The sequence below is a fragment of the Urtica dioica genome, chromosome 5 (assembly GCF_054948205.1).
Source record: "Urtica dioica subsp. dioica isolate 48M chromosome 5, U.dioica_male_clone48M_v1_H2, whole genome shotgun sequence".
In the NCBI taxonomy this organism is placed as follows: Eukaryota; Viridiplantae; Streptophyta; class Magnoliopsida; order Rosales; family Urticaceae; genus Urtica; species Urtica dioica.
Window position 1 is genome coordinate 27,152,132 of NC_142760.1, and position 23,865 is coordinate 27,175,996.

At 34.9% G+C, this 23,865-nt stretch overlaps 2 protein-coding genes across 4 annotated transcripts; both read right to left on the reverse strand.

Annotated features, from left to right (window-relative positions):
- Window positions 1-1,908: 1,908 nt before the first annotated feature.
- Window positions 1,909-4,973, reverse strand: CRR6 (chlororespiratory reduction 6). Its single transcript, XM_089615538.1, has 4 exons — window positions 4,404-4,973; window positions 4,202-4,330; window positions 3,320-3,528; window positions 1,909-2,426 (listed from the first exon to the last, which is right to left on the reverse strand). The coding sequence occupies exons 1-4, from the start codon at window positions 4,618-4,620 to the stop codon at window positions 2,214-2,216; spliced, it is 768 nt and encodes a 255-aa protein (XP_089471664.1). The 5' UTR covers window positions 4,621-4,973; the 3' UTR covers window positions 1,909-2,213.
- A 1,632-nt stretch (window positions 4,974-6,605) lies between these two features.
- Window positions 6,606-15,186, reverse strand: LOC149397693 (Ubiquitin-like superfamily protein). 3 transcript variants are annotated; one of them, XM_089615022.1, is made up of 17 exons: window positions 14,950-15,186; window positions 14,230-14,350; window positions 13,323-13,440; window positions 12,986-13,066; window positions 11,945-12,060; window positions 11,733-11,804; window positions 11,516-11,549; window positions 11,405-11,433; window positions 11,233-11,302; window positions 10,975-11,129; window positions 10,210-10,374; window positions 10,013-10,084; window positions 9,781-9,916; window positions 9,085-9,480; window positions 7,852-8,237; window positions 7,260-7,337; window positions 6,606-7,135 (listed from the first exon to the last, which is right to left on the reverse strand). In XM_089615022.1, the coding sequence occupies exons 2-17, from the start codon at window positions 14,326-14,328 to the stop codon at window positions 7,127-7,129; spliced, it is 2,016 nt and encodes a 671-aa protein (XP_089471148.1). In that variant the 5' UTR covers window positions 14,329-14,350; window positions 14,950-15,186; the 3' UTR covers window positions 6,606-7,126. The 3 variants fall into 3 exon arrangements, with proteins under 3 accessions (XP_089471148.1, XP_089471147.1, XP_089471149.1); XM_089615021.1 differs by having other exon boundaries at window positions 11,405-11,436; XM_089615023.1 differs by lacking the exon at window positions 14,950-15,186 and adding an exon at window positions 14,030-14,092 and having other exon boundaries at window positions 11,405-11,436.
- Window positions 15,187-23,865: the final 8,679 nt, after the last annotated feature.

Here is a 23,865-nt window from a genome sequence, read left to right on the forward strand (position 1 = left end):
TCAGAAAGTCAGAGTTCGGACTCACTATGCAGGATGAAAAGCCCAGTAATATCTAGAAATATTATCTTCCGACCATAATGTAATAAACGATCGAGAAGAAGCCGGCAGATCCGTGATACAAACTACTTCACCTAAATCAGACCTTGAGTACAGTCGCTCAAAAGTCGAGTATGTGGTAGGAATGGGATATCTAGTATGTGGTAAATCGGACAACCGAACAAAAAAGAATTTTTCTTTCCATTTCTTGCAACTACTCGGCAGGTCTGGAATCAACTGAAATTTCCTATTTATGGTGGTCAAGTTGTACCAACCATTGCAGCCGGGATTCAGTTTGAACTTGTAAAAGTGTTTTATAACGGCTGGTGAAGGATCCCGACCTAAGTATTTTCTCCACAGTATGATAACACATATTATAATCCTATATACGTTCGGATTTAATTGTGTCGGAGCCAAATTAGAACCCCACAAAACCTTTTCTATAAAAGGGTGAAGATGAAGGCCGAGCAACACCCTTAAAATAGACGGAGTAAATGCTACTAGTCTCGCGGGAGGGGAATGTTGAAATTCATTTTCTTGAGGGGCTATTAACTCTATTTTCGGATCAATTGATACTTTCTTTCTAAAGCTGATCAGATACTTCTTAGAAGCTACAGAAGAAAGCCATTTGGATGAAAATTCTGAGGGTTTCCTTTCTAAAAATTCCTCGGTAAAGGATTCAGAGGTCTGTTCGGCTATATCAACATTTTCGGAAAATGAGACGCCTTAAGACTCGGTAGGATTAGGGTTTCGATCTCCTTTATCTACTGAAGAGTCCGAAAAATCCGAAGAACTAGAATCCAAACTAGAATCCCCACTGGATATTTGAATTTTTTCCCGAATATTAGACGAGACAACTTCCCCTCGGCTTAGTTCATTAATATCCAAAGCCGCGGAACCCAGAAAGGAATCAGGACCAGATGACATGGTCTGTCCTACAGGATTCGAGAGGACAAGTTAACCTTTCAATTTTGATGCACTCGGAACTTTTCCCTAAAGCAATCGACTTTTTTAATAAACAATATATATATAGTAACTTACCGAATGATGAAATGCCGAATGCTTCCAGACGAAAAACGTCAACTGCTTTAGAGAGAAAGTCCCGAATATATTTCGTGCATTTTTTAAGAAATTATGAAAAGTAAACCAAAGGTGATTTCAAATTTACTTATATATACATAACTATCAAGAAATACGAATCGACACAGAATTCGAATCGACGCAAATGAAGCGTCTTGAAGAAGCATCAGAAATCAACGATGAGAATCACTTGGTGATTCAATAAATTAATTGATCCAACAATCAATTTCAAACCAACAATTTACCATTGGAATTTTTAAAATGAGGTGATAAGAGCGCCAACATATTATGCGTATTTTTCAAATTCAAAACTTAAAAACTTTACAGTTTCCGCTTTCACTTCAAAATCGATACTTCCGAATAAATAAAGTTTCTCAATCATTCAAGAACGCTAAGAAACTGGGGGGCAGTGTTATAGTCGGAATTCTGATAACACCGAACAGACTAAATAAAATACCGATCAAAGGTATTTTAAACATGAGAAACGCAATGAAGCATAAGTTAAGCTTCAATGCCGATTAAGTCTAATAAAAGCTTCTCGGCACAATAATAGACGTCAAGATAACGCTTACTTAGCCACGTAAGCACAAAAGAAACCGCAAAATAACTGAATGGAAGTTATTTTGCACGGTTACACAATAATTGACATAGAACGTAGGTTTGATCAACCTACCGTCATAAGGAAAATATAAAAGGAGGAGATGAGGACGAAGTACGGACACACACTGCATTCTATATAAAAAAAAAAAAAGATATTCTTATTGTAGAACTTCTTGTATTGAGATTCGTCTAGTATAAGAAAAGTCCGGTCTTTGTATTCAATTTTTTACAGATTATACAATCGTCGAGACAATTGTTGAATCTATTTTTAGACATCAACACTAGTAGTTACTACCAGTTATAATGGAATAAACTAAATATTTTCAATTTTCTATTTTCAACAACAGTAATAAATACTATTTTTTTTTTTTTTGTTATAGATAAGATTATTATACGAGGCTCTTCATATGCATAATTTGATACATATCATGTCTGAAAAAAGTGAAAAGAAGAAGAAGGTGATAAATTGGATTTTCCTTTGGTTGGAATTGGATGAATTAGGTTGAAAGAGGAGGGTGTTGGTCAATGAGGTCAAAAAGGCCATCACCAATGCCAAAGCCAAGCATTCGAGCCATGTCACTTGTCTTTTGTCTTGCCTTTGCCTTTGGGATGTTATGTTGCGTCAGCCACGAGTAGACGATGAACACTTTCCCCAGCACAAACAATTCAAGCGCCTCTGGATTGAACACCACTCCCATTTTCATACTCATCTGTCAAACACCATCATTATTATTAAGTAGGCCCTTTCAAAACTCTTTCAGAACTCAAACTCTAAAATTAGCTATGCGTGTTTTGTAACATGCTTATTGACATACTACTTAGATTCTTACGAAATGTCTATAGAGCCATTTCAGTTTGAAGACCCTTGGACAAAGATTAATTTGGAACTTGGATAATTTAAATTGTCTTTTTATTATATTGAGCATTTTGAAATATAATACTCACGCTAGATTCATTATTTTGTTGTACTAAATCAAAACATAAAAACTAGTAACTAGATTATATGGCATAATACTTCTAAAGTATTCAAACTTTAATATATATATATATATATATATACACACACACACACACAACATTATTACGATGTACTAACATATACACATGCATAACGAATGTAAAAACAAATCAATTTGTTTGATCTAATCATAAAAATACGATATAGTTTATTTTATTTTGTCTTCGTGACTTCCGTACTTCTTTATTTATTTTTATTTTGCCAATTTACGTTTCATACTTTTTTTATTATTTTTGTTTTAGCAATAACACCGACAATTTGATTTTAAAAAAAAGTACACGTAAAGCTTTGGTAAATAAATAAATTGTTTTTTTATGTCTTTAGTAGCATATTTTACCAACATAAAATATAAAAATTGATATGGACATTAAAAAATAGGAATTATTAGCTTTAAAAAAGCGTTAGTAATATCAAAAACAAAAAGTTAGAAGGGCCCGATAAATCAAAAAGTTCAAGCATGTAAGTGTAAGATTCCGACAAGTTAATCACCCATAATGGAAAAAATCCAATACCATATATAGTGAAAGAAAGATGACATGCATGGTTTAGTTTGTTCATATGTGGGAGATTTTGATGGTGACATACCTGATGAGGGACTAACATGGCTGCATAGCGAGCGAGCTCTCCGGCTCGCCAGTCCAAAACGACAGGCAACCATGGATACGTCGCGTCAAGCCTCAAAAACCACAACCTTATCTCTGATATTTCCGATAGCTCTCTCTCGTCTCCTGGCTCTTCACTTTTGAACTTTATTGAAAACCCAATTGTCCGCTCAAGATATTCCGTTGGCTCAACTATTTTACAACAAACATCGAATTTACTACACCGAGTATACACAAATAAGATGCTCATTTTTCAAATATCTTAATTTTTGAACCTTTCACAACTACCTGTTTATTCATTTGGTTTAGATGATTTTGTCATTATTTTAAATAAACCATAAAAAAAAACAAGAAACTAAAAAGATATGCATGGAATAATAAAGCAAAATGAGATATATGAAAGATTATCCTTGAAAATTTCTTCTATACTCACGGCCGGTTCAAAGCATAAAGCGAGTTCAGTCATCGCTTTGACATTGAGCATCGAAAGAACATTTAAGACAGTAGCTCAATAGTTCACCTTTTTTTAAGATTCTAACCAAGTTTTTTTTATTAAAAAAATAGGTCATCTGACCGAAATAAATTAAATTAATTAAAACAATTAATAGAATTTGCTTAGACCCGATCGAAGTAAATTGAATTAAATATTCTAATTAATTTAATTTATTTCGGTTAGGTAGATTATTTTTTTAATAAAATGAAACTTTAGATAGAATCTTAAAGCAAATTAAAAGATTGACTATTTTCTTAATAAATAAAACTTTAGATAAAATCTTAAAACAAATTAAAAGATTGATTAATTGCAACCAAAATTTTTTTTACTCTATAGAGAATAATTTCATAACAAAAAAAAAATACACAAAACCTGAAGTTGAATTAATGCCAGTTGCGGATTGGAAGGGCAATAAATCAATGCGGAGAATAGCGTCGGTGTCGATGACTACTTCGAATCTGCCTTCCGTTGGTGGCATTGGAGGCTCAACTTTTGGTGAGTCTGTTTCACAATTATAAAAAATAAAAGCTTTTTATATATATATATTAATTAAGATTTGAGTGTGTGTGCGTACCATCTTCGTCGAACAAAGAGAGGTCGTAATTCCCTGACGGATTAAAGGCAACGGAGGCCGAGAAGTCTCGTCGCTGCTGACGTGTCGGAATGGGAGTGGTCGAGTAATAATAATGCGATGATGATGAGGTTTTGAAGGAAATCCATGGATGAAAATATGGGTGCTTTGTTGGAGGTAATAGTGGAAGCAACAAGTGTTGAATTTTAATGTTCGACATTCTCGCTCTCTGTCACAGCTCTTACCCTTATATTTTATCTTTGCTCTGGGACAACTGTATAGAGCTTTTCTTTTTGGACAGTTAATACAGTTTTTTTTTTTTTAATTATTTTTTTTTATCCACATTTTGTTATGTCCTCACGTTTTTAGGAACCTTAGTGGGCTTTATATTATTATTTTTATTCCTTCTTTCTTAGGTAAATTCCACAGATACCTAGTTTGAATATGGTGGGTTCTTTGAATAGCTCGAACTTTTAAATATTCCATAAATACCTCGTATTTTATTTACTATCGGATGATTCTGCCGATATTTTTAATGAAACTGTAAACAACAAATAAAAATTGAAATGTAACCGTAAAAAAGAAAAAAAAAACATAATCTATTAAAATTGTAAACAAGAAAAAAACTGTAAAAATGAGATTATTCTCGTAGTAAAGCAAGACATTCCCATAATAAAAATAAAAACAAGGTATTCTCGAAAAATGTATATAGAAGAAGCACCTCGGGTAACTTGTTTATTCTTTGATGTTACATCTCAATCTGTCACCCATATAGTTTAGGCTTGATAAGGTTGTAAAAAAATCGAATAACCATTAATCGGACTAGACCCATCGATCTTTTAAATAGTTGGTCTACTTTAAATGATTTTTATTTATTCTAGTTCGATCTTATATATCGGTGTAAAATAGTCCAGTTCGATTTCTAAAATTGAAACTATGATTTAGACTAGATCATAATGATCGTAATTATTTAGTAATAAAATACAATCAATATTGCCTTCAGCCAACTAATTATTATTTTATTAGTTATGCTCCTATTATTAAATTTGCAAAACTTATATTAAAAAATTTAAATAAGAGTATATTGGTCTAGTTTGATTTATTTACTTAGAATTTTCTGGTCTAGTATCAAATTTTCCAAACCGTTTAAAAGGGGCTAGACTGTGCACACCCCTTGCACCTCAAATGCGCATTTGAATGAGATTGTGAAATAATATTAGGGGAAGAAACTTTCATTCAAAGCGATTTAGCTAAAATTTAACCGCGAGACGCATATGTACATATCTTGATTAGCCATTTCAACTAGTAACCGCGATGTGATGTAGATGTGCACATTTGCGAAGTCTTCAAGCCCATTATCACGATAATCAATAGCAAACAAATAGGAAAATTGCCAAAAGTAGGACTAAATTAAGGTAAAATTCCATTTTCCTATTTTTTTCAAAAATTTACCAAACTAGGACCGGTCAAACAAAAGTCAAATGAGAGATACACAAAAATCTTCCTATTATACCATCATACTAATTACCAACCTACAATCTTTCCCAATAAAATCTCTTATTTTTTCTAACTCTTTCTATTTTCCCGCTCATCCCATCGAAAAAACGAATTTTTTTTTTTATTAGTCCTAGTTTGGTAAATTTTTGAAAAAAATAGGAAAATGGAAATGTCCCTTAATTTAGTCCTAGTTAAGGAAATGTCCCTATTTGACTATAGGGGTGTTCATTTTTTTTTTTTCCATTTCTTTGTGAGGTTTATAGCAATGATAAATAGCATAGCTTCTAACTTATAATTTTTTTGGTAAATGCCTTTAGTATCTTTTTTTATGTGACGCTATTGGTTAAAATTATATAATATATTATAACAGTGCAAGCGTAAGTGACACTATTGACCAAGATTACATGATATAATATAAGAGAATTAAACTGAAAGAGAATAAATTCTCCATCTATAAAAGGGCATACATTTCTACGGTCCAAGAAGCTCGAACCCAAAACCTCTCGATCGAGTTTTGTGTGATATTACCACTCGATCAAACTAGCTACCACGTAAATGCGTTTTGTTATGCACTCTTACAAATTTAGAAATAACAAAAAATGATAAGAGCAAGAATCCACTTGCCTATCAAGCGTAATATACACGCATCATACAATTATAGAGCACTCATAATGCATCAAAATCATTGGTGGATATGAGGCGTGGAAGTTCAAATTGACCCCATGAATTCAAATTTATGCTTTTCTAAATAGAAAAGAAATGGTTCTAGCTATTAACATATTGCTCTTTGCTTAAAATTCATATTGATTACAATTCTCAAAGCACAAATAATACCCCACCTCTTGCTCATAACTTCACAAACAATAACTAGCTCCCTCCCTTGATCCGAAACCGGCTCCGAAGAATATCGATTCCAATAGAATATAACGGCTTAACAAAAACCCGAAGTACAAAATAAAAAATTAACCAAAAAAAAGTATTGATGTTTGTATATATCTCCAGACCGAGAAATTTTTGCCAGTCTTAACCCATTCCAAGCGAGAAAAAACATGATATAATACAGCCGACTCATAATAAAAAATAATAAATAAAAAAAAAAAAGGGTATTTTGCGATGCGCATCTGCACAGAGAAATGTCCACCTTTGACTGAAGCACCGATGAACGACCACAATCAGGTTTCTACTCGCCAACATGGATTGTTTTTTTCTTCGTAACTCATGTTTTTCAATCAGTCTGTCTGCATCAAGAAAATCAGTACTTCTAGTTTACAGCTTGTAAAAAAAAAGACATTGAGCAAGAAATATGAACCACAAACGAATTTATAAATAGAACATAAAATTGAAAGTTTTAAATAGGAGCACCTTTCGACGTTTGGAGCTTGGGGAGCCTGATTCACTATCATCTGGACGACGCGACGTCCCAGCATTAGAATCCTCGGCCTAAATACACATTTAATATTAGCACTTGAATCATGACTTTTTTTGCAAGATATTATTTTTTTTAAATTTTAAAGGACTATGCCTCCCCTAGATAGCCTATTTTGAGAATTATAATTTTGGGGTTAATTGGCCTTGATTGCCCTTGAATTATTCGTGTTCGCAGTTTGGTCCCTGGCCTTTTATTAAAATGAGGTAATTGACTATAATAGTCCAAATTGTTGAATTCCGTCATCTCTTGGACATAAATTACCAACTTTTTCATTAGATGATATACGTTTTATGTTCATATTTAAAACAAAATTATATTATATTTAAAAACGTTTATGAAAAAGTTGACGGAAATCAGCAGTTTGGACTAAATCTGCTACAACCCAAAAAATAATTAGGAGCCATTAAGCCTATTTATCTAATTATGAATAATTCGCATCCATATAGATATTTAAAACTGAATCGCATTTATCATTTCACTTTCCCTCCTATTCACTCCTTTCATACAAATAGTTATACTACTAACCCGATTAGCAGAATCTTGAGCTGTTCCATTCTCGGAACCATTAGCCGGTTCAGCTTCCGATCCTGAACCAGTCTGTCCTCCAGGTATCAACGGCATAATTTGGCGGAGAATATTCGACAGGAATATTCCGTCCTCGCTGGCGCTCGACTCCGCTTCTTGTCTACCACCATTAGAGGTCCTCGTTTGGTCCGGGACAGAAGGAGCGTCCGAGCTACCATCTTCGACATGGATTTCTCCTCCGGGGAAAAGGTTCTGAAGTAGCCCCATTACACTGCCGGGAATCTGTCTATCGGATTCGGGGCTGTTCTGAAGTCCCCCGGCAGAGAGAATGTTGATGCTGATGCTTCGAGCATTCACAGTTGCCTCGTTCTGTCTTTGAGACGATCCTATAAGGAACAAAGAAAACATGATGAGTGCTTTTGGTTTCAGGGAAGAGAAGAGAAAAAAAAAATCAAAAATCTAAGTCATGAATCATCTTTGGAAAGAACAAGAAAAGACGGAGCGGATTTTTCGGAGTGTATGAGCTTCTCTTTTTTTCACCCAAAGAAGGTAAAAAATAGTAATTTCGAATACTAGAACTACAATACAGTTCTACTCGATCTCGATATTTAATATAATGCAACTATAAACTATATATGAGCTACGGGTGAGATATATTATATTTTACTTAGCGGAAACATTTTTTTTTTTATAAGCCCAAGCAAAATACAAACTAGATGGTACAATGATGTTGTACTTATTTTATTATAAAGACACATTTTCTAAATGGAAAAAAAAAAGTATTCACGTCTGCTCCTCTGAAATCAAATATATATATATATATATATATATATATATATATATATATATATATATATATACAAAAAATTGGCTACGTAAGCCACCTAAACTATAGGAATTGTAAATTAGCCAACTTTTGGTAAATACTTTGTAAATAGCCAATTTGCATACGTGGCAGCCTATTAACTACCTAAAATATATGTTTTGTTGTGTTAAATAAGGCTTTTATTAATCTGTTAATAAGTTTACTTGGCTATTTACAAAAAATTAACCAAATGTGGGCTATATCTCAATCCACTATATCCGTGTGGCTATATATATATATATATATATATATATATATATATGTATGTATAAAATATCCATTCTTAAAATATAATAAAAAATAACTATTTCCTAGCTTTTCGGCGACCAAATCCAGAAAACCAGAAGTCTAGGACAAACAAACAATACCATGGTCCTGAGTGGAAGATTGCTGCTGAGACTCGGAAGATTGCTGCTCACCGGATGCTTGTGATCCTCGCTCACCACTCGCGTTCCCGCTCGCAGCTTGTTGAAATCTTCCAAGAACAGGATAGTACAAACCACCCATCGAGTTACCCGAAGAATCTGCCGAGAGCTGGCCGAAGGAACCGGGGACCGCCCCGACCATGGTCCTGAGCGGAACCACACGAATACCCGACTCGCCGAGACGGTCTGACCCCCGTGGATTTCCTTGGTTAGAAGGGATTTCTCCATTTTCCGAACTTGTCATCGGGTTTCTTTGCCCAGAAGGATTTTGGGTATTGCCTTGTTCTTCGCGATTGCCATTGGACGTGGCCGTGGCCGTGGCTGTGGGGGTGGGTGAACCTTGTGATCAAAGGAGACATTTTACAGCCATATAGATCGTAGTTAGAACCTTGTGGTGTTTGAAAACAACAAAAACCGATACAACGATCAGTATTGGACATTCAAGAGGTCTGTGCTATCCCAAAAGTATCTTTTTTCTCACTCACACTAGTCTCTCGTACAATTTTCATAATATTATTATTCTCTACTAACCCCTCTTATTTGTAAGGTAACTACTTCTAAGTATTCTATATTTAAACCTTAAATATCTACTTATTATTATTTACTATATCCTCAATATATAAGGTCCTAGCAACATACCTCTTCGTATTTGTATATCAATACGCCTACGCCTCGGGATATACCCGGCTCCAAGCCCATTTACCAAGCCAGAGCCAGATTGCACGGCTCCCATAGGGACAGAACCAATGCTCGAACCAACTTGAAAAGGAAGCGCCTGAAAAACAGATGATTCATCGAAATTAGTTACTTTTTTTTTTTTTAATGTATTGAAGAGTATGACTGTGACAAGATAATTTCTTCGGAGAATCACCTGCACCATGATGGGGTTGGGACCGTTCGGGGATATAAAAACTGCAGGCCCCGCATTGACCACTGCTTCAGACTGTAATTACGAAGAAAAGAACGGAAAAGGAAACACAGGTCAACTAAGATAATAATAATAATATATGATTATTGATTAGATGTGATAAAATTGAGATCCAGGAATGGAATCATAAGAACCCCCACCGGAGTTTGACCCATTCGCAACGTCATGATTGTACGACCAAGTTCAAGTAAGAAAGATCCGAGATTGTGGATCAACGCTCCAGTTCTCATTGCACTGGCCTGAGTGCTCGACCTTGCAGACGAATCTGTTACATTCGCTTGGTTCTCCAACTGCCTCTCGACTTGCTGGTAACGAGTGATAGAGCGCGAAATGTAAGAATCTCTTTCAATCAAGTAAAGAAAAAATAAGCAAACAGAAGCTCGCTAATAAGCCCTTCAAAAAACAATAATGACGACTACAAAATTATGAAGGAGAACAGCTTATCTAGGTCAACTGGGGTATAATTTTGTCACAATCGGACAATGGCATCAATGATAAAAAATAGGGATTAAAAAAAAATAACTTGGTTTTAACCTAATAAAGAGATGATATAATATGCTTTACACTACCATTAATAAAACCCTCAAATTTTGGGATTATGATTTTTTTGGTTATTTAAAAAATAATTATGCGTAAAAGTAAAAAAAAAAAAAAAAAAATCAGATTAGCGGTTGCTTGTAAAAAAAAATGAAAACGAGGGTTTTCAAAGCACAAACATAAAAGCTGAGGTCTTTTATGAGTGTGTAGAAGACATGGGAGAATTGTGTCATCAAGTAAAAATCTGGTAAAATGCGAGGCTTATTGTGTCATGAGGTCGAAACTGTGATTTTTTATTTTATTTTAATGATATTTTCCCTAAAAAATAATATAAAAACTGAAGTATTGAGTAATGGCTGAGAACACACAAGTAAAGCTTCTGCTGCATTATCAGTGAGAAGATGTCTTGCAGAGACAATGACTTCTGCAAGAGCAGCCGGCGTTGGAAATCCCTGTCTCGTCCCTGCTGCTTCAGACTGAGAACTCCTATCCTCACCTTGACCAATGCTAGTCCCGCCTCTGCCTGTAAATATAATGTTTAAGATATATGATTATTAATGACCGTTTTTAGGGTCATTAGCACGAAAGAAAGAAGAAATAAAGTGTACAATATATAGAGATCTAACCGATGGCGTCAAATTCGCGTCTTATATTGCTCAGATACTGGGTCATAGTCGTTAATGAATCAGGAATTACCTACAAGAAGAGCAATGGAGTACTTTCATTGAATTAAAGATAGAAAAACATATAAAAACCCATTTAGAGTATGGTAACAAACGGAAAAACACAAAAACTCACAGAAGGTTGAAGAGATCCCAAAGAAAAGGCTGCTGAATGTGCAAAGTGGCGTATTAGATGAAGCCCTAGAGCCAGTTTGTTCTAATTGAAAGTCTATTGAGTCAAGCGTACCTGATGTTCTGTCGGGTCTTTGAGTGCTGTTATCCTGTAATAAGCACACCATACAAACAAAAGATCAAATCTTAAAGGTACATGACATGTCAAAGCAGGACCTATATGCCTCCCTATATGAAGTGATATCCTGATATCGATATTTATACATATGGAACAAATACCGCGTATTCGAAATGTGTGGGATAGTCACATATCTCTTGGTTAGAAAACGTACCCTATTCTCCACTCCTTCGTTGCCACTTCCAAAGCCGGAAATCCCCATCGATCCAAGAACAGCAGAGAGAATCTGCTCGAAGAAGATAATATACATTTTGGCTTTAGTTTTAATTGAACTTTGTATGCCTACAATACGACATGGTGACTTGTAAATGTGTCTTTTCTTTTTCTTTTTTCATTTTTGATAAGAATAATATTTATTCTTCTTACCTGGCTGATTTCTGGGGGAGTAGATCCGTCTCCTTGAGACGGCAAACTGAAAGTTTCAATCACAACTCCAGGTGCTATCTGATGAGTGTGACGACTCGTACTAGCTGGATCATGTGCTGCAAATGTGTGTGAAAATTATAACAAACAAAATTTTGAAACCGACCTTAAATGGTCCGGTACAGTTTCGATTATTGAAACTGCGGTTTAGACCTGATTGCTTACCAAAATTTTATAGTATATATATATATATATATATATATATATATAAACATTTTTTTTAAGTTAGTGCATTTCAAATCTATAGTTTGAGTTGAATATATTAAGTTTGAGTTCAATATATTAATTTTTAGCATGTTTATATAATTTATTTATTTAGACATTTTTATTTAAATTTGTAGGAAAAAAATAAAAATATAGTATCTTAAATGGTTTAAACTGGGCCAAAACAGACCGGACCAGTGTAAAACGGTTTGGTCTATTATTTTTTAGATTTTATTTTATTTCATTTTAGTCCGGTCCAGTCTCAACTTTTCAAAACCGGTCCCTTTTGAGACCGGACTGAGCCGTGCATGATTAACATTGTGTTTGTTAAATTATGACCCCACTGTTGCAGAGATTAATGATATAAATTTCTAACAACGATAACGGGTTTTACTCGCCAAAAAAAAAGTTCAAAACTGCTTCTATAATGCTTGTAATCAAATCATCAATCACTTATTAGTGTGCCTCAGGCTTGTAGGCCCATTGTACAAACTTTAAGGTACATTTAACAGAATATGACCCCCAAAAAAACTATCCTTGACATTAAGATTGTATTGCACATGCTATTGCCTCTAAACATAAATGTTAGAACTGAAACTGGAAATCAAGCATGAAATGCTAAATCGGTTTATCGAGAAAAGTAAAACCAAAGATTCGTAATAAATTAAGTCGTGATCTGTTTTACCAACTAAAGAAACTTTACACGGCTATAAAGACGATAAAATATATTCGGTGCTCTGCAATTAATACAACTCCAAAAAGGGTTTAGTCATATCAAACCTGGATGATTAAATAACCCCTCCGACGATGGTGAAATAGGTTGCCTCACAACCATATGCAAGGTATGACCATCTTCCACATCTAATTCAAGTGCGAAAAAGAAAAAAAGAAAGAAAAAAAAAAAAAAAAAAACTCATGTCAAAACCTACTCCAAGAAAAAAAAAGTACTAAAACAAAATCAGAGAAGGCTAATGGATGATGTCACGGCATATTCTAGTGGCATTTAAATGCAACAGTTTCTCAAATGAGTCGAACCATTACCAAAATACATATAGCTGTATCCTTAAACATGCAAAAATAAGGACATAGTAAGACTAGCTTAGAAGAAAAAGATTACGATAGGCAGACAAAAGTTGGTCGTCTTTTAGCACTTTCCCGCGGCATATAAGTCTTTGTTGCTCGGATAACACACCGGTCACAACGGCAATCTGTTCTTTCAGAGCCGGAACTGGCATCTGCACGGTGTAAAGAAAAGAAAAAATCCTTGATTACTAGAGAAACTCTTATCCACAAGTACGTACGAGCTTAACATCATTACATTTCCAAATTTATATCAAAGTTCTAAACTTGGCACTGAAACAGAAAACATTTTGACTCCTCCTAAAATGGACTATTTTTTCTTTTCTTTTTAGAGGGAAGTATATAAAAAAAAAAAAATTTGAAACAAGAATGGTTATATTAACAGGCTGAAAGCCACTTTACAAAAAGGGAGTGCGTTAAAACGCACTCCAGACCAAATCTTAACCTCCCACAACAAACCGGGAGGTCGGTCAGTAAAGGAACCAAAATTACAAAGGAAATCCTAAATATTTATATCCAAAAGAGATTTATATAACCGGGAGGTCTATAAAGCACTACTCCAGTCTCTCTGGAGGTCCGCCGAGGAGAAATTTTTAAACTCCTTGCAAGCATTGTGAAGCCAAAGAGCAATGGATGATTATTCCAAAGAAAAAAACAAACTATAAAGAAAAAGGAAAGCTTTGATTATTCCAAAGAAAAAAACAAACTATAAAGAACTTGACATATCTCGAGGGAGATCGTTACTATTGATTTCTTCCCACTGATCCTCGAAATCCGTTCTTCGATCCTCGAATATGCTTATGTTCCCTAAAATCGACTATATGATCAATGCAGGGTTTCTCTTGTGAAATTATTAACAAACTTAGCTAAAGCCTTTTGATCAATCGAAACGGCTTTTTTCAACATAGACATCGGGTGGGTTTCTGTGGATTCAGAGATTCAACCTGTTTGTCAACTCTTAGAGTGTAGGTTTGCGAGTCCAATGTTTTGATTTTGATCTCAATTGTGGCCTCAGATGCTTCCATTGTGTCGCTACTAGCCATTCTTCTCGCACCAGAGAGAGCCCTAAAGAGAAACAAATCTTATCAATGAACCGTAAAGAATTATTGCGTTTTTTTTAATATTATTTTAATCACTGAAATTATCAAACGTAGCGATCAGACTTTCTCATACTCTCCCTTGGCAAAATAATTAATGCGTTTTTTTATATAACCTTAATCACTGAAATTATCTAGCACAGCGATCAGATTTTCTCATACTTCCCCTTGGCAATCAACTTTCAGTTCCCCATAGCAATGAACTAACCAAACAAACCCACCATTCGTGCACCCGAGCCTTTTTCTTTGAAAAACTATTCTAACCTTCAAAAAAAAAAAGAAAAAAAAAAGACTATAGCTTTAAGCGAAAACCCTCGAACCGGAAACAAAAGCAATCAAATCCACTAACTTTTTTTCTCTCTCTTTCTCGTCACTAAACCAAACAAACAAAATTCACGAAAGAGGAATACACGCACATTCACTCGTTCCCGGATCAGAAAGCAAAGTCATTTAACGATCACAGCACATACATAATCATCGACCGATATTCCCAAACTGAAAACGATGCGAAAAGCAAAGCAAAGCCTAAGAAAACGGAGATAGGGTAAGGACGATAGATTCGCTCACCTGATTCTGATAAAGCTTCGGACTGTAAAAAGTTCGAATTATTGGGCTCTATCGACTAACTTTCTTCGGTGTCCCTCTCTCTCTCGTGTGTCTTTGTGAGACTGTATCTCCGCGTGGCAACTTTGAAGCGAAGACGATGAAAAAGAGAGAGAGAGAGAGAGAGAGAGAGAGAGGAGGGAAAAGGGAAAATAATAAACTGTGTAAAAAGGGAAAAAAAATCAATATCAAGGAAAAGACTCAATTTCAAGGAAAAAGAGCGCTGTCTCTCGCTGTGTATTTATTGTGGCTGTGATGAGAAGAAGGTAAAAATAAATATTGTAAAAATGAGAAGCGAAGTCAAAAGAGGTAAAAATTAGTTTCTCTCTTGCTTGTAGTTCTCACTCCGGTTCGAGGAAAACGATGAAACCTTTGTGCTCTTATAAAATAGATTTTATGTTCATGGGGATTTTTTTAGTGTATAATGTCATTTTAGTGATTACATTTTTTTTTTATTATTTGGAGTCATAGGTTGAGTTGGTTGATGTGGACGCATGAGAATTGATGGAATAATATTTAAGTTGAGCCTTTGGTGTAATTTGAAGATGATGTTATGAATTGGATTTTGATTATTTCATAAACAGAAAATAGTACGTTTTGATTTTATTGCAAAATGGTACCAAGTTTTTTTAGAGAAAATAATAAAATATTGTTTAATTAGCAAAAACATAATGGGCTATTAAAAGGAAATGAATCCCACCTTCTAGGATATCCACAAAATGTTTTGGAAACTTATATTATGGAGTGGAAGGAAATATAAATAAATACTCTTGAATTATAATAGTAATAGGATATCTTCGAATTATTGTTGCAATTAAATTCTTCTTCGTTAGCAAACACTTCTGTTTATATTTCTTTACAGTAGCAAACATTCTTTCAAATATTTTTTTTGGTAATCCTATCAGTGTACTTATGACCTAATCATATACTTGATATGAAATTTAAACAAACTCAGTTATTAAGGGTAACAACTTTAACAACTTTAAACGAAAAAAATGTGGAAATTGCTTCTTTATCTCGAAAATAGTATATTTAAACTTTTTGCCCCGATAATAATATTTTATTTTTTAAGTTATAAAGGATCATTTTTCGTGAGGCTTAAAAAAAATTTGAAACTTGTATACTGTTTTAGGCTCTATTTAACTTTATTTACTTTTTATAATTTTATTTGTAAAGAAATAATTGTTTATCATTTGAAAAAGGCAATTTTAAAAGAATTTAAAATAATCGTTATGTTAAATATATTACATTTTAAAAATGTTATATTTTTAATTTTCCCAAAAGAAAATTGATCTAGTTAATAAGTCGGATCTAGTTAATAAGTCCTCAAGAGATGTAGGACCTAGAATTCCCAAATTCCATTACAAAGTGGTAGTTACGAATGGTTGATAATCCCATTCCATGAACATGTTGCAAATGACGGTGAACTTTTTTTGGTTTGAGAGGTAGCTAATTAGTTAATTTATCCATCTCTTTTAAAATACTATTTCAAGTATCATTTAATTAAAAAAAAATTATCTACCAGACTAATTAACATCACAGGATTTCACAAATGCCATTTCGTAATAAATTAAATTTATCGTATTAGTAAAATATTTTAATTAATAAATTTGATAAAGCCTAAAAAACTACGAGAACGACAAAGGCGAAGTCATTACAAAGGAAAAATTAATTTTCAATAAAATAAATCTGCACAATAATTTTTTTTAAATGCAATCATCAATTATATCTTAAATTACTTAACATGATTAAGATGATCGTTACTAGTGGGTGAAACAACTTGTTGAACAACTGATTTTTTTTTTTTTTTGCAGTTTTAATTAAAACGATAATTAACCAAATAATCAAACAGATAGCAGTAAAGAACACATTAGAATTGGTAACCCTGTTCTGCTATAAACCACCTACTCAGGGGGACTAATACGTCCGAGTAAAAATAATCTGCGATATAACCACCTACTCAGGGAGACTGATACTTCCGAGTGAAAACAACCCGCGATATTAATCGGTAATTAAAATATTAAGTTTGATGACTCCCTCACAAACACCTCCGTATTTGACTTTTCCAATGGATGCAAATCCGAGCTCCCATCAGATTAGAGACTCCCTCTCTATGTTTTCACTCAATCTTCTCTTGAAGATTATCAAGCACGTCAATGCAAACACACGCACTCACAAACTCTGATCAAGGCAGTGATCTAAAAATTGCAAGCACCAAGAGCTAGTTTTCGATGAAGATCTCCTAGACAGAGAGACTAGTTCAAGGTTTAAGGCGGCGTGAATTTTCCTAATGTAACCTAATTCGACCCACACGGAGCTTCTTAGGTTATCACAAAATTTCTCGCGAATCAGATATTCTCGAAAACTAAATATCCGAGAATATTTCACCATAAGATTCATAATAAGAAACATGATATTTCCTATTATGTTCGCGCATGAGAACAAGCAACATAAGTAAGCCGAGTCTTGAACATTTTCTTGCAGCTTCGCTCGAACAACCTTAACAAAATTGTTTTGCAAAACTACACTATGCCACAGAGGATCCAACAATCTACCCCTTAGCATTTTTGGCAAAACAAACGAACACTATGCAAAGTGCTTCGAGCAAAACAAAATAACCACCGGTTCAAATTTGTTCAAGAAAAAGGAAGAAAACATTGTTTAAGTCTATCTATTACCACAAAATACTCTCCCTTTCATATTGCTAATTGAATTTCTTTTATATATTCAGTAATCATGTCAAACCATATTATGGCCTTGTTGTCGAAAGACGTACTCACTGATGACACCTAAGTGGACGTCGAACCTAAATATTGTGTGGTGATTGAAAGCATCCGCTTTATCATCACTAAAGATAGACCTCCTTATTCTGGTGCTAATGCATCTAGAAACTTAAAAGAGGATTATGGCAAGTGGGTCACAGCCAATAACAAGGCAGTGGCTTACATGCTTGCAAGCATATCTGATACGTTGCGAACCAAGATAGAAGGGAATGAGACTGTTGTGGAGATCCTTGACTCGCTGCAAGAAATGTTCGAGCAAGCCCGCAATGAACTCACCCGTAAGTGGCACAAGCACTAGGATGATAGCGAGAACTACGGTAAGGGGTCATGTCATGAAAATGACTAACTACTTTACCGAAGTTGAACATCATGGGTCATAGATGGATGCGGTTACTCAGATGGGAATCATTCTGGACTCACTTTTTGCATCTAGTTTTTATTTTTGTTGATTATTTTTGTTTCGTTTAATTGCGGCGTTCAAACGAAAAAATAATTATGACGTGGAGATATTTTTGTGAGTCAAAGTTCTTGGAATGACAGTTTTGAGGGTGATTTTGGAACAGGTCGAGTGCTAGAGCGAGAGTGTGAGGTTTGGGTGTTTGTGAGAAGTGATTCGCGATCCCTGCTAGGATGATTTTAAGTCACTAAAAATTCCATATCCTACTGTGACCCTAGCCTAACATTACAAGCCGAAAAGACCTATTGACAGCTAAAAGGATGTGTGCACATTAGTGGAGATCTATAGAGACGAGAGGGCATATGGGTGTGTTGAATCGAATCCAAATTCCCATTCTTATTTCGATCGTTGTGACCTCTCGAGGATGGTTGGACGGACTACAAGACCTGGTGCCTAAAAGCTCCCGAGATAGGTAAGCATTGCAAAAGGGTCTAAGGTAACGTGAACTCTTAGGATCTCTATCTTATTTGATAGTTAGCTTGAAGTTCAAAATCGTGGGTTTCCATGTCTTTATAAGTCTATAGATTTGAGTTTGAGGCAAACATGAACAGATTGATGTATTTTGAGCAATATAGTTTTACCTGTGTCGTTTAGTTAGTTTATGTGGTATGTTTTTATTCTTTTTTGTTACTTGAGGACAAGTAACGGTTTAAGTCTGGGGGATATGATAAGTGTGTTAATCACGTGTAAAACTCGTATCTCCCAGATAAAAAATCGACGAGTCCTCTGGTGTTTTGATAGTTTTTAGTGTGTTTTTTATTAGTTTCAGGTTCAAAGGAGTAATAGAGTGTCTACAGTCAATTTCATGGAAAAAAAAGGACGTGATTTGGAGACAAAACGGTCGAAATGGAGTCAAAAGCAATAGTCGAAAATTTACGACTCCGCGCGCCGCGAGGGATTAGACTTCGAGACCGCACGCCGTGTGCTTCTTTGTGCACACCGCGCAGACTGGTAAATCAACCCGAGAAAACTTACAGAGTCTTACGCGCGAAGCGCGCATAAGCTGAAGCTTGGTCCGCGTGTCGCGCGCCTCCGAATTTCTGGAATATGAAATTGACGTTTTTTGGAAGATTTTGAACCTTGGATCTAATTGGAAGGCTGAGATGAATCCGAAAATACACCATTCAGAGTTAAAAACATCTTTGTAACCTAAATCAAACATCATTATTCTTTTTGGGATTTTGTTTATGCTTTTGGAGAGCTTTGGAGAGATAGAGAAAAGAGCGTCGTTACTCTCGTCAATCACAGTTTTTTCTTCTTCCTTTAATCTCTTGAACTCCAGTTTTAATTTTTATGAAGATGTTTATTGTTTCATTCATGTTTTCTTCTTCTTTTCTTTCGTTTATTGTTTCACCATGCACTAAATTTCCATAGGGCCGTGTGTTGGAATTGATCTAGGGTTAAGAAAAAGTTTAACGCTTCGAGCAAGCGGCAGAATTTAAAATTTTTCTTTTAAAACGAGTAAAACGATTTTACTAACCTAGACAAAGAGCAAGTACATGAAAATAAAAACTATTATGAGCATTAAAAATTTACTAACCTTTTTAGAAGCTTGAACTTTGATGAGCTTTCGGAAGGTTGAAAACGTTCGTCTCCCCTAGCAGCACGTCTCTCTTCTTTCCTCGGCAACTCGAGCAACCACGAAAGTTTCTATCACTAAAATCAGTCGAGAGAAAAAGAATTAGTGAGTGGACACTTTTAAACACGACGACTCGAGAACAAGTCTCAAAGTGGAAGAGCTAAAATTACTAGGTCAAATGAGGACCTAGGTGCCAAAACAAAAACGAAAGAAAACTTAGAGAGAGAGATGGTGAATGGGCGGCCAAGCTAGAGAGAGAACCTCTCAATCTCTAAAACTTGGGATAAATGAAATGTGAAGAATGAGGACTCTATTTATAGGAGAGGCTTTACCTTCAATAAGGTAGTTTCCTCTTCTATAGAATATCACATATTCATGAGCAAATATTCCCTCTTTCCCTTTATCATTTGGGCGGCCAAGAGCTCTTCTAGAAGGCTTGGATTTGTTTCCTCTTTTGCTCCCTTGCCTTGCTTGGTCGATTTCCCTCATTCCTCATAGAGGAAATTTGTTTCCTTTTTTTTCTTTTGGCAAGTATATTCATACATTAATGCACAAAATAATCTCTCTTTCACACTAGGGCTACACGAATTTTAGTCTCCCATTCCCTTGGGTTGGACGGCCAAAAGGCTTCTAGAAAGGCTTTCTAGATTTTTCTTTACTTGTTCATGACAACATAAGAAAAACCCATTAAGAATTTTCATGTAAAATTCTTTGAAATGAAATTAATCCACAAGGCCCAATAAACACATCATGGCCGAGTGATTTAGGTCATCATATGACCATGTCAAAAAAATTTATTGACATTCATTTCATGCTATGTCCAAGAAGACAAAATTACCCTTTTGACAATTTTCGTAAAACTTGTCTCGTTCTTGTTTTGACTTAGCTTCTAATTTAACTATTCCTACTCGATATGATTAGTGACAGTGACCTCATGGATCCAAATGAACAAAGCTTGAGCTAAATGGTTGGACTCAAAAGTTCACAAACCTTTTCCAAGTTTAGCTTAATGTCAACTAACTCCACTAAAGAGTTGACACTGAAAATCTCTCGGTTCAAATGAATTTATTTTCTACTCAAGAATTCAACCTAATTGTAATGAGTGGATCCATTGAATATTATATATGTTTACCCTTCATGAATATCATCAGCTAGTCGGGATTTAAAAAATTACCATTTTACCCTTCTAGCTGTTATTTCCTCAACTCATTTGCCGCTTGTGAATAAGTTAGAAATAATGTATTGACGAGGAGCTAACAAGTCACATTGTTTCATCCAAAAGAGTCAAGACTCAATTTGGACACTGGCCAGTTCATTTATTCACATTCCAAGGAACAAAGCATGATCAGGTGATATACATTGCATTTCATCAATCTTGTACATGAATTCCATATCTATGAGAACTTCACAAAGTTACTCATGACATCCTCAAACTTAGTACTTCACCAATAGGTCCTGCTCGGAATCACATAGTGAGTCCGAACTCTGACTTTCTCAAATGAGAATACGTAAGCTGTGAAATGGCATGTCTCATTTCAGGATTAAGGTAAGCATGATGCAATTCATACGTAGTGACTTCGAGACATAAGAGGTTAAATGGTTTGTTCTTATCTTGTCTCTAGAAGTGCACTGGTCAATTAGTACCTTCGGAAGACACCTAGAAGAACTATAGAGTCTCCAACTCTCAATGCCCCATAACCAAACATCATAGATTCTCCTAACAATCGTACTGAGATCAATAGTCCTTTGACCCTTAGATTGCGAATATATCGTTTTAAGCAAACTACAAAGAGTTTGTTCATGCAAATCTACATTTGTCTCTTCATAAGTTGTTAAGTTTGTTTATGGACTAAAGACTGATGTTTTATCATAAAGCTTCAAACAGACAAGGAAGAATGAATGAACGTTTCAACTTTTTATTAAATAAATAAGCAATTACAAGCAAGAGTCTTCGTGAGACTTTATTACATCAAATGTGTTGGAATTGATCTAGGGTTTAAGAAAAAGTTTAACGCTTCGTTAAGCGGCGGAATTTTAAAAATTTTCTTTTTCAAGTAAAACAGTTTTTACTAACTTAGACAAAGTGCAAGCACATGTAAATAAAACGAATATGAGCATAAGAAATTTACTAACTTCTTTAGAAGCTTGAACGTTGATGAGCCTTCAGAAGGTTGAAAACGTTCGTCTCCCTCGCAGCACGTCTCTCTTTCTTTCCTCGGCAACTCGAGCAACCACGAAAGTTTCTATCACTAAATCACTCGAAATAAAAGGAATTAGTGTGTGGGCACTTTTAAACACTACGACTTAAGAACGAGTCTTGAAGTCGCAGAGCTAAACACTAGGTCAAATGAGGACCTAGGTGCCAAAACAAATAAAACGAAATTAACTAGAGAGAGAGAGGAGAGGGGCGGCGAAGTCTAGAGAGAGAAGCTCTCAATCTCTAAAACTTTTTGGAATGAATGAAATGTGTGGAATGAGGCTCATATTTATAGGAGAGGTCTCACATTCAATAAGGTAGTTTTCTCTTCTATAGAATATCACATATTCATGAGCCAATTTCCCTTTTTCCTTCATGAGGTGCACGGCCAAGACATATCAAGTAAGTCCTTGGATTTGTTTCCTCTTTTGTTTGCTTCTCCCTTGACTCATTTGGGCGCCCACCTTGTTTCCTCTTAGGGGAAATTTGTTTCCTCTTTTTCTTTTGGCAAGTATCTTGATACATTTATGCACAAAATATTCTCTCTTTCTCTTGGGTATTTGGGCACCTATAGCCTTCTAGAAAGGGCTTCTAGAAGCTTTTCCATTTGTTCATGACAACATGAAAAAGGCCCATTAAGAATTTTCATTAAAATTCTTATGAAATGAAATTAATCCACAAGGCCCAATTGAACTAACTTGGGCGAGTGATATCAAGTCATCAAATGACCTTGTCAAAAAATTTATTGACATTCATTTCATCCTATGTCTCAAAAGAAAAAAAATACCCTTTTGACAATTTTCGTTCTTGTTTTGACTTAGCTTCCAGTTTAACTATTCCTACTCGATGTGATTCGTGACAGTGACCTCATGGATACAAATGAACAAAGCTTGAGCTAAATGCTTGGACTCAAAAGTTCACAAACCTTTTCCAAGTTTAGCTTAATGTCAACTGACTCCACTAAAGAGTTGACACTGAAAATCTCTCGGTTCAAATGAATTTATTTTCTACTCAAGAATTCAACCTAATTGTAATGAGTGGATCCACATAATATTATCAGTGTTTACCCTTCATGAATATCATCAGCTAGTCGGGATTTACAAAATTACCATTTTACCATTCTAGCTGTTATTTCCTCAACTCCTTTGTCGCTTGTGAATAAGTTAGAAACAATGTATTGACGAGGAGCTAACAAGTCACATTGTTTCATCCAAAAGAGTCATGACTCAATTTGGACACTGGCCAATTCATTCATTCACACTCCAAGGAACAAAGCATGAGGTGATATATATTGCATTTCAGCAATCTTGTACATGAATTCCATATCTATGAGAACTTCACAAAGTTACTCATGACATTCTCACAACTTAGTACTTCACCAATAGGCCTTGTTCGGAATCACATAGTGAGTCCGAACTCTGACTTTCTCAAATGAGAATACTTAAGGTGTGAAATGGCATGTCTCATTTCAGGATTAGGGTAAGCACGATGCAATTCATACGTAGTGACTTCGAGACATAAGAGGTTAAATGGTTTGTTCTTATCTTGTCTCTAGAAGTGCACTGGTCAATTCAGTACCTTCGGAAGATACCTAGAAGAACTATAGAGTCTCCAACTATCAATGCCCCATAACCAGACATCATAGATTCTCCTAACAATCGTACTGAGGTCAATAGTCCTTTGACCCTTAGATTGCGAATATATCGTTTTAAGCAAACTACGAAGAGTTTGTTCATGCAAATCTTCATTTGTCTCTTCGTAAGTTGTTTAGTTTGTTTATGGACTAAAAGATTAATGTTTTATCATAAAGCTTCAAACAGACACGGAAGAATGAATGAACGTTTCAACTTTTATTAATGAATAA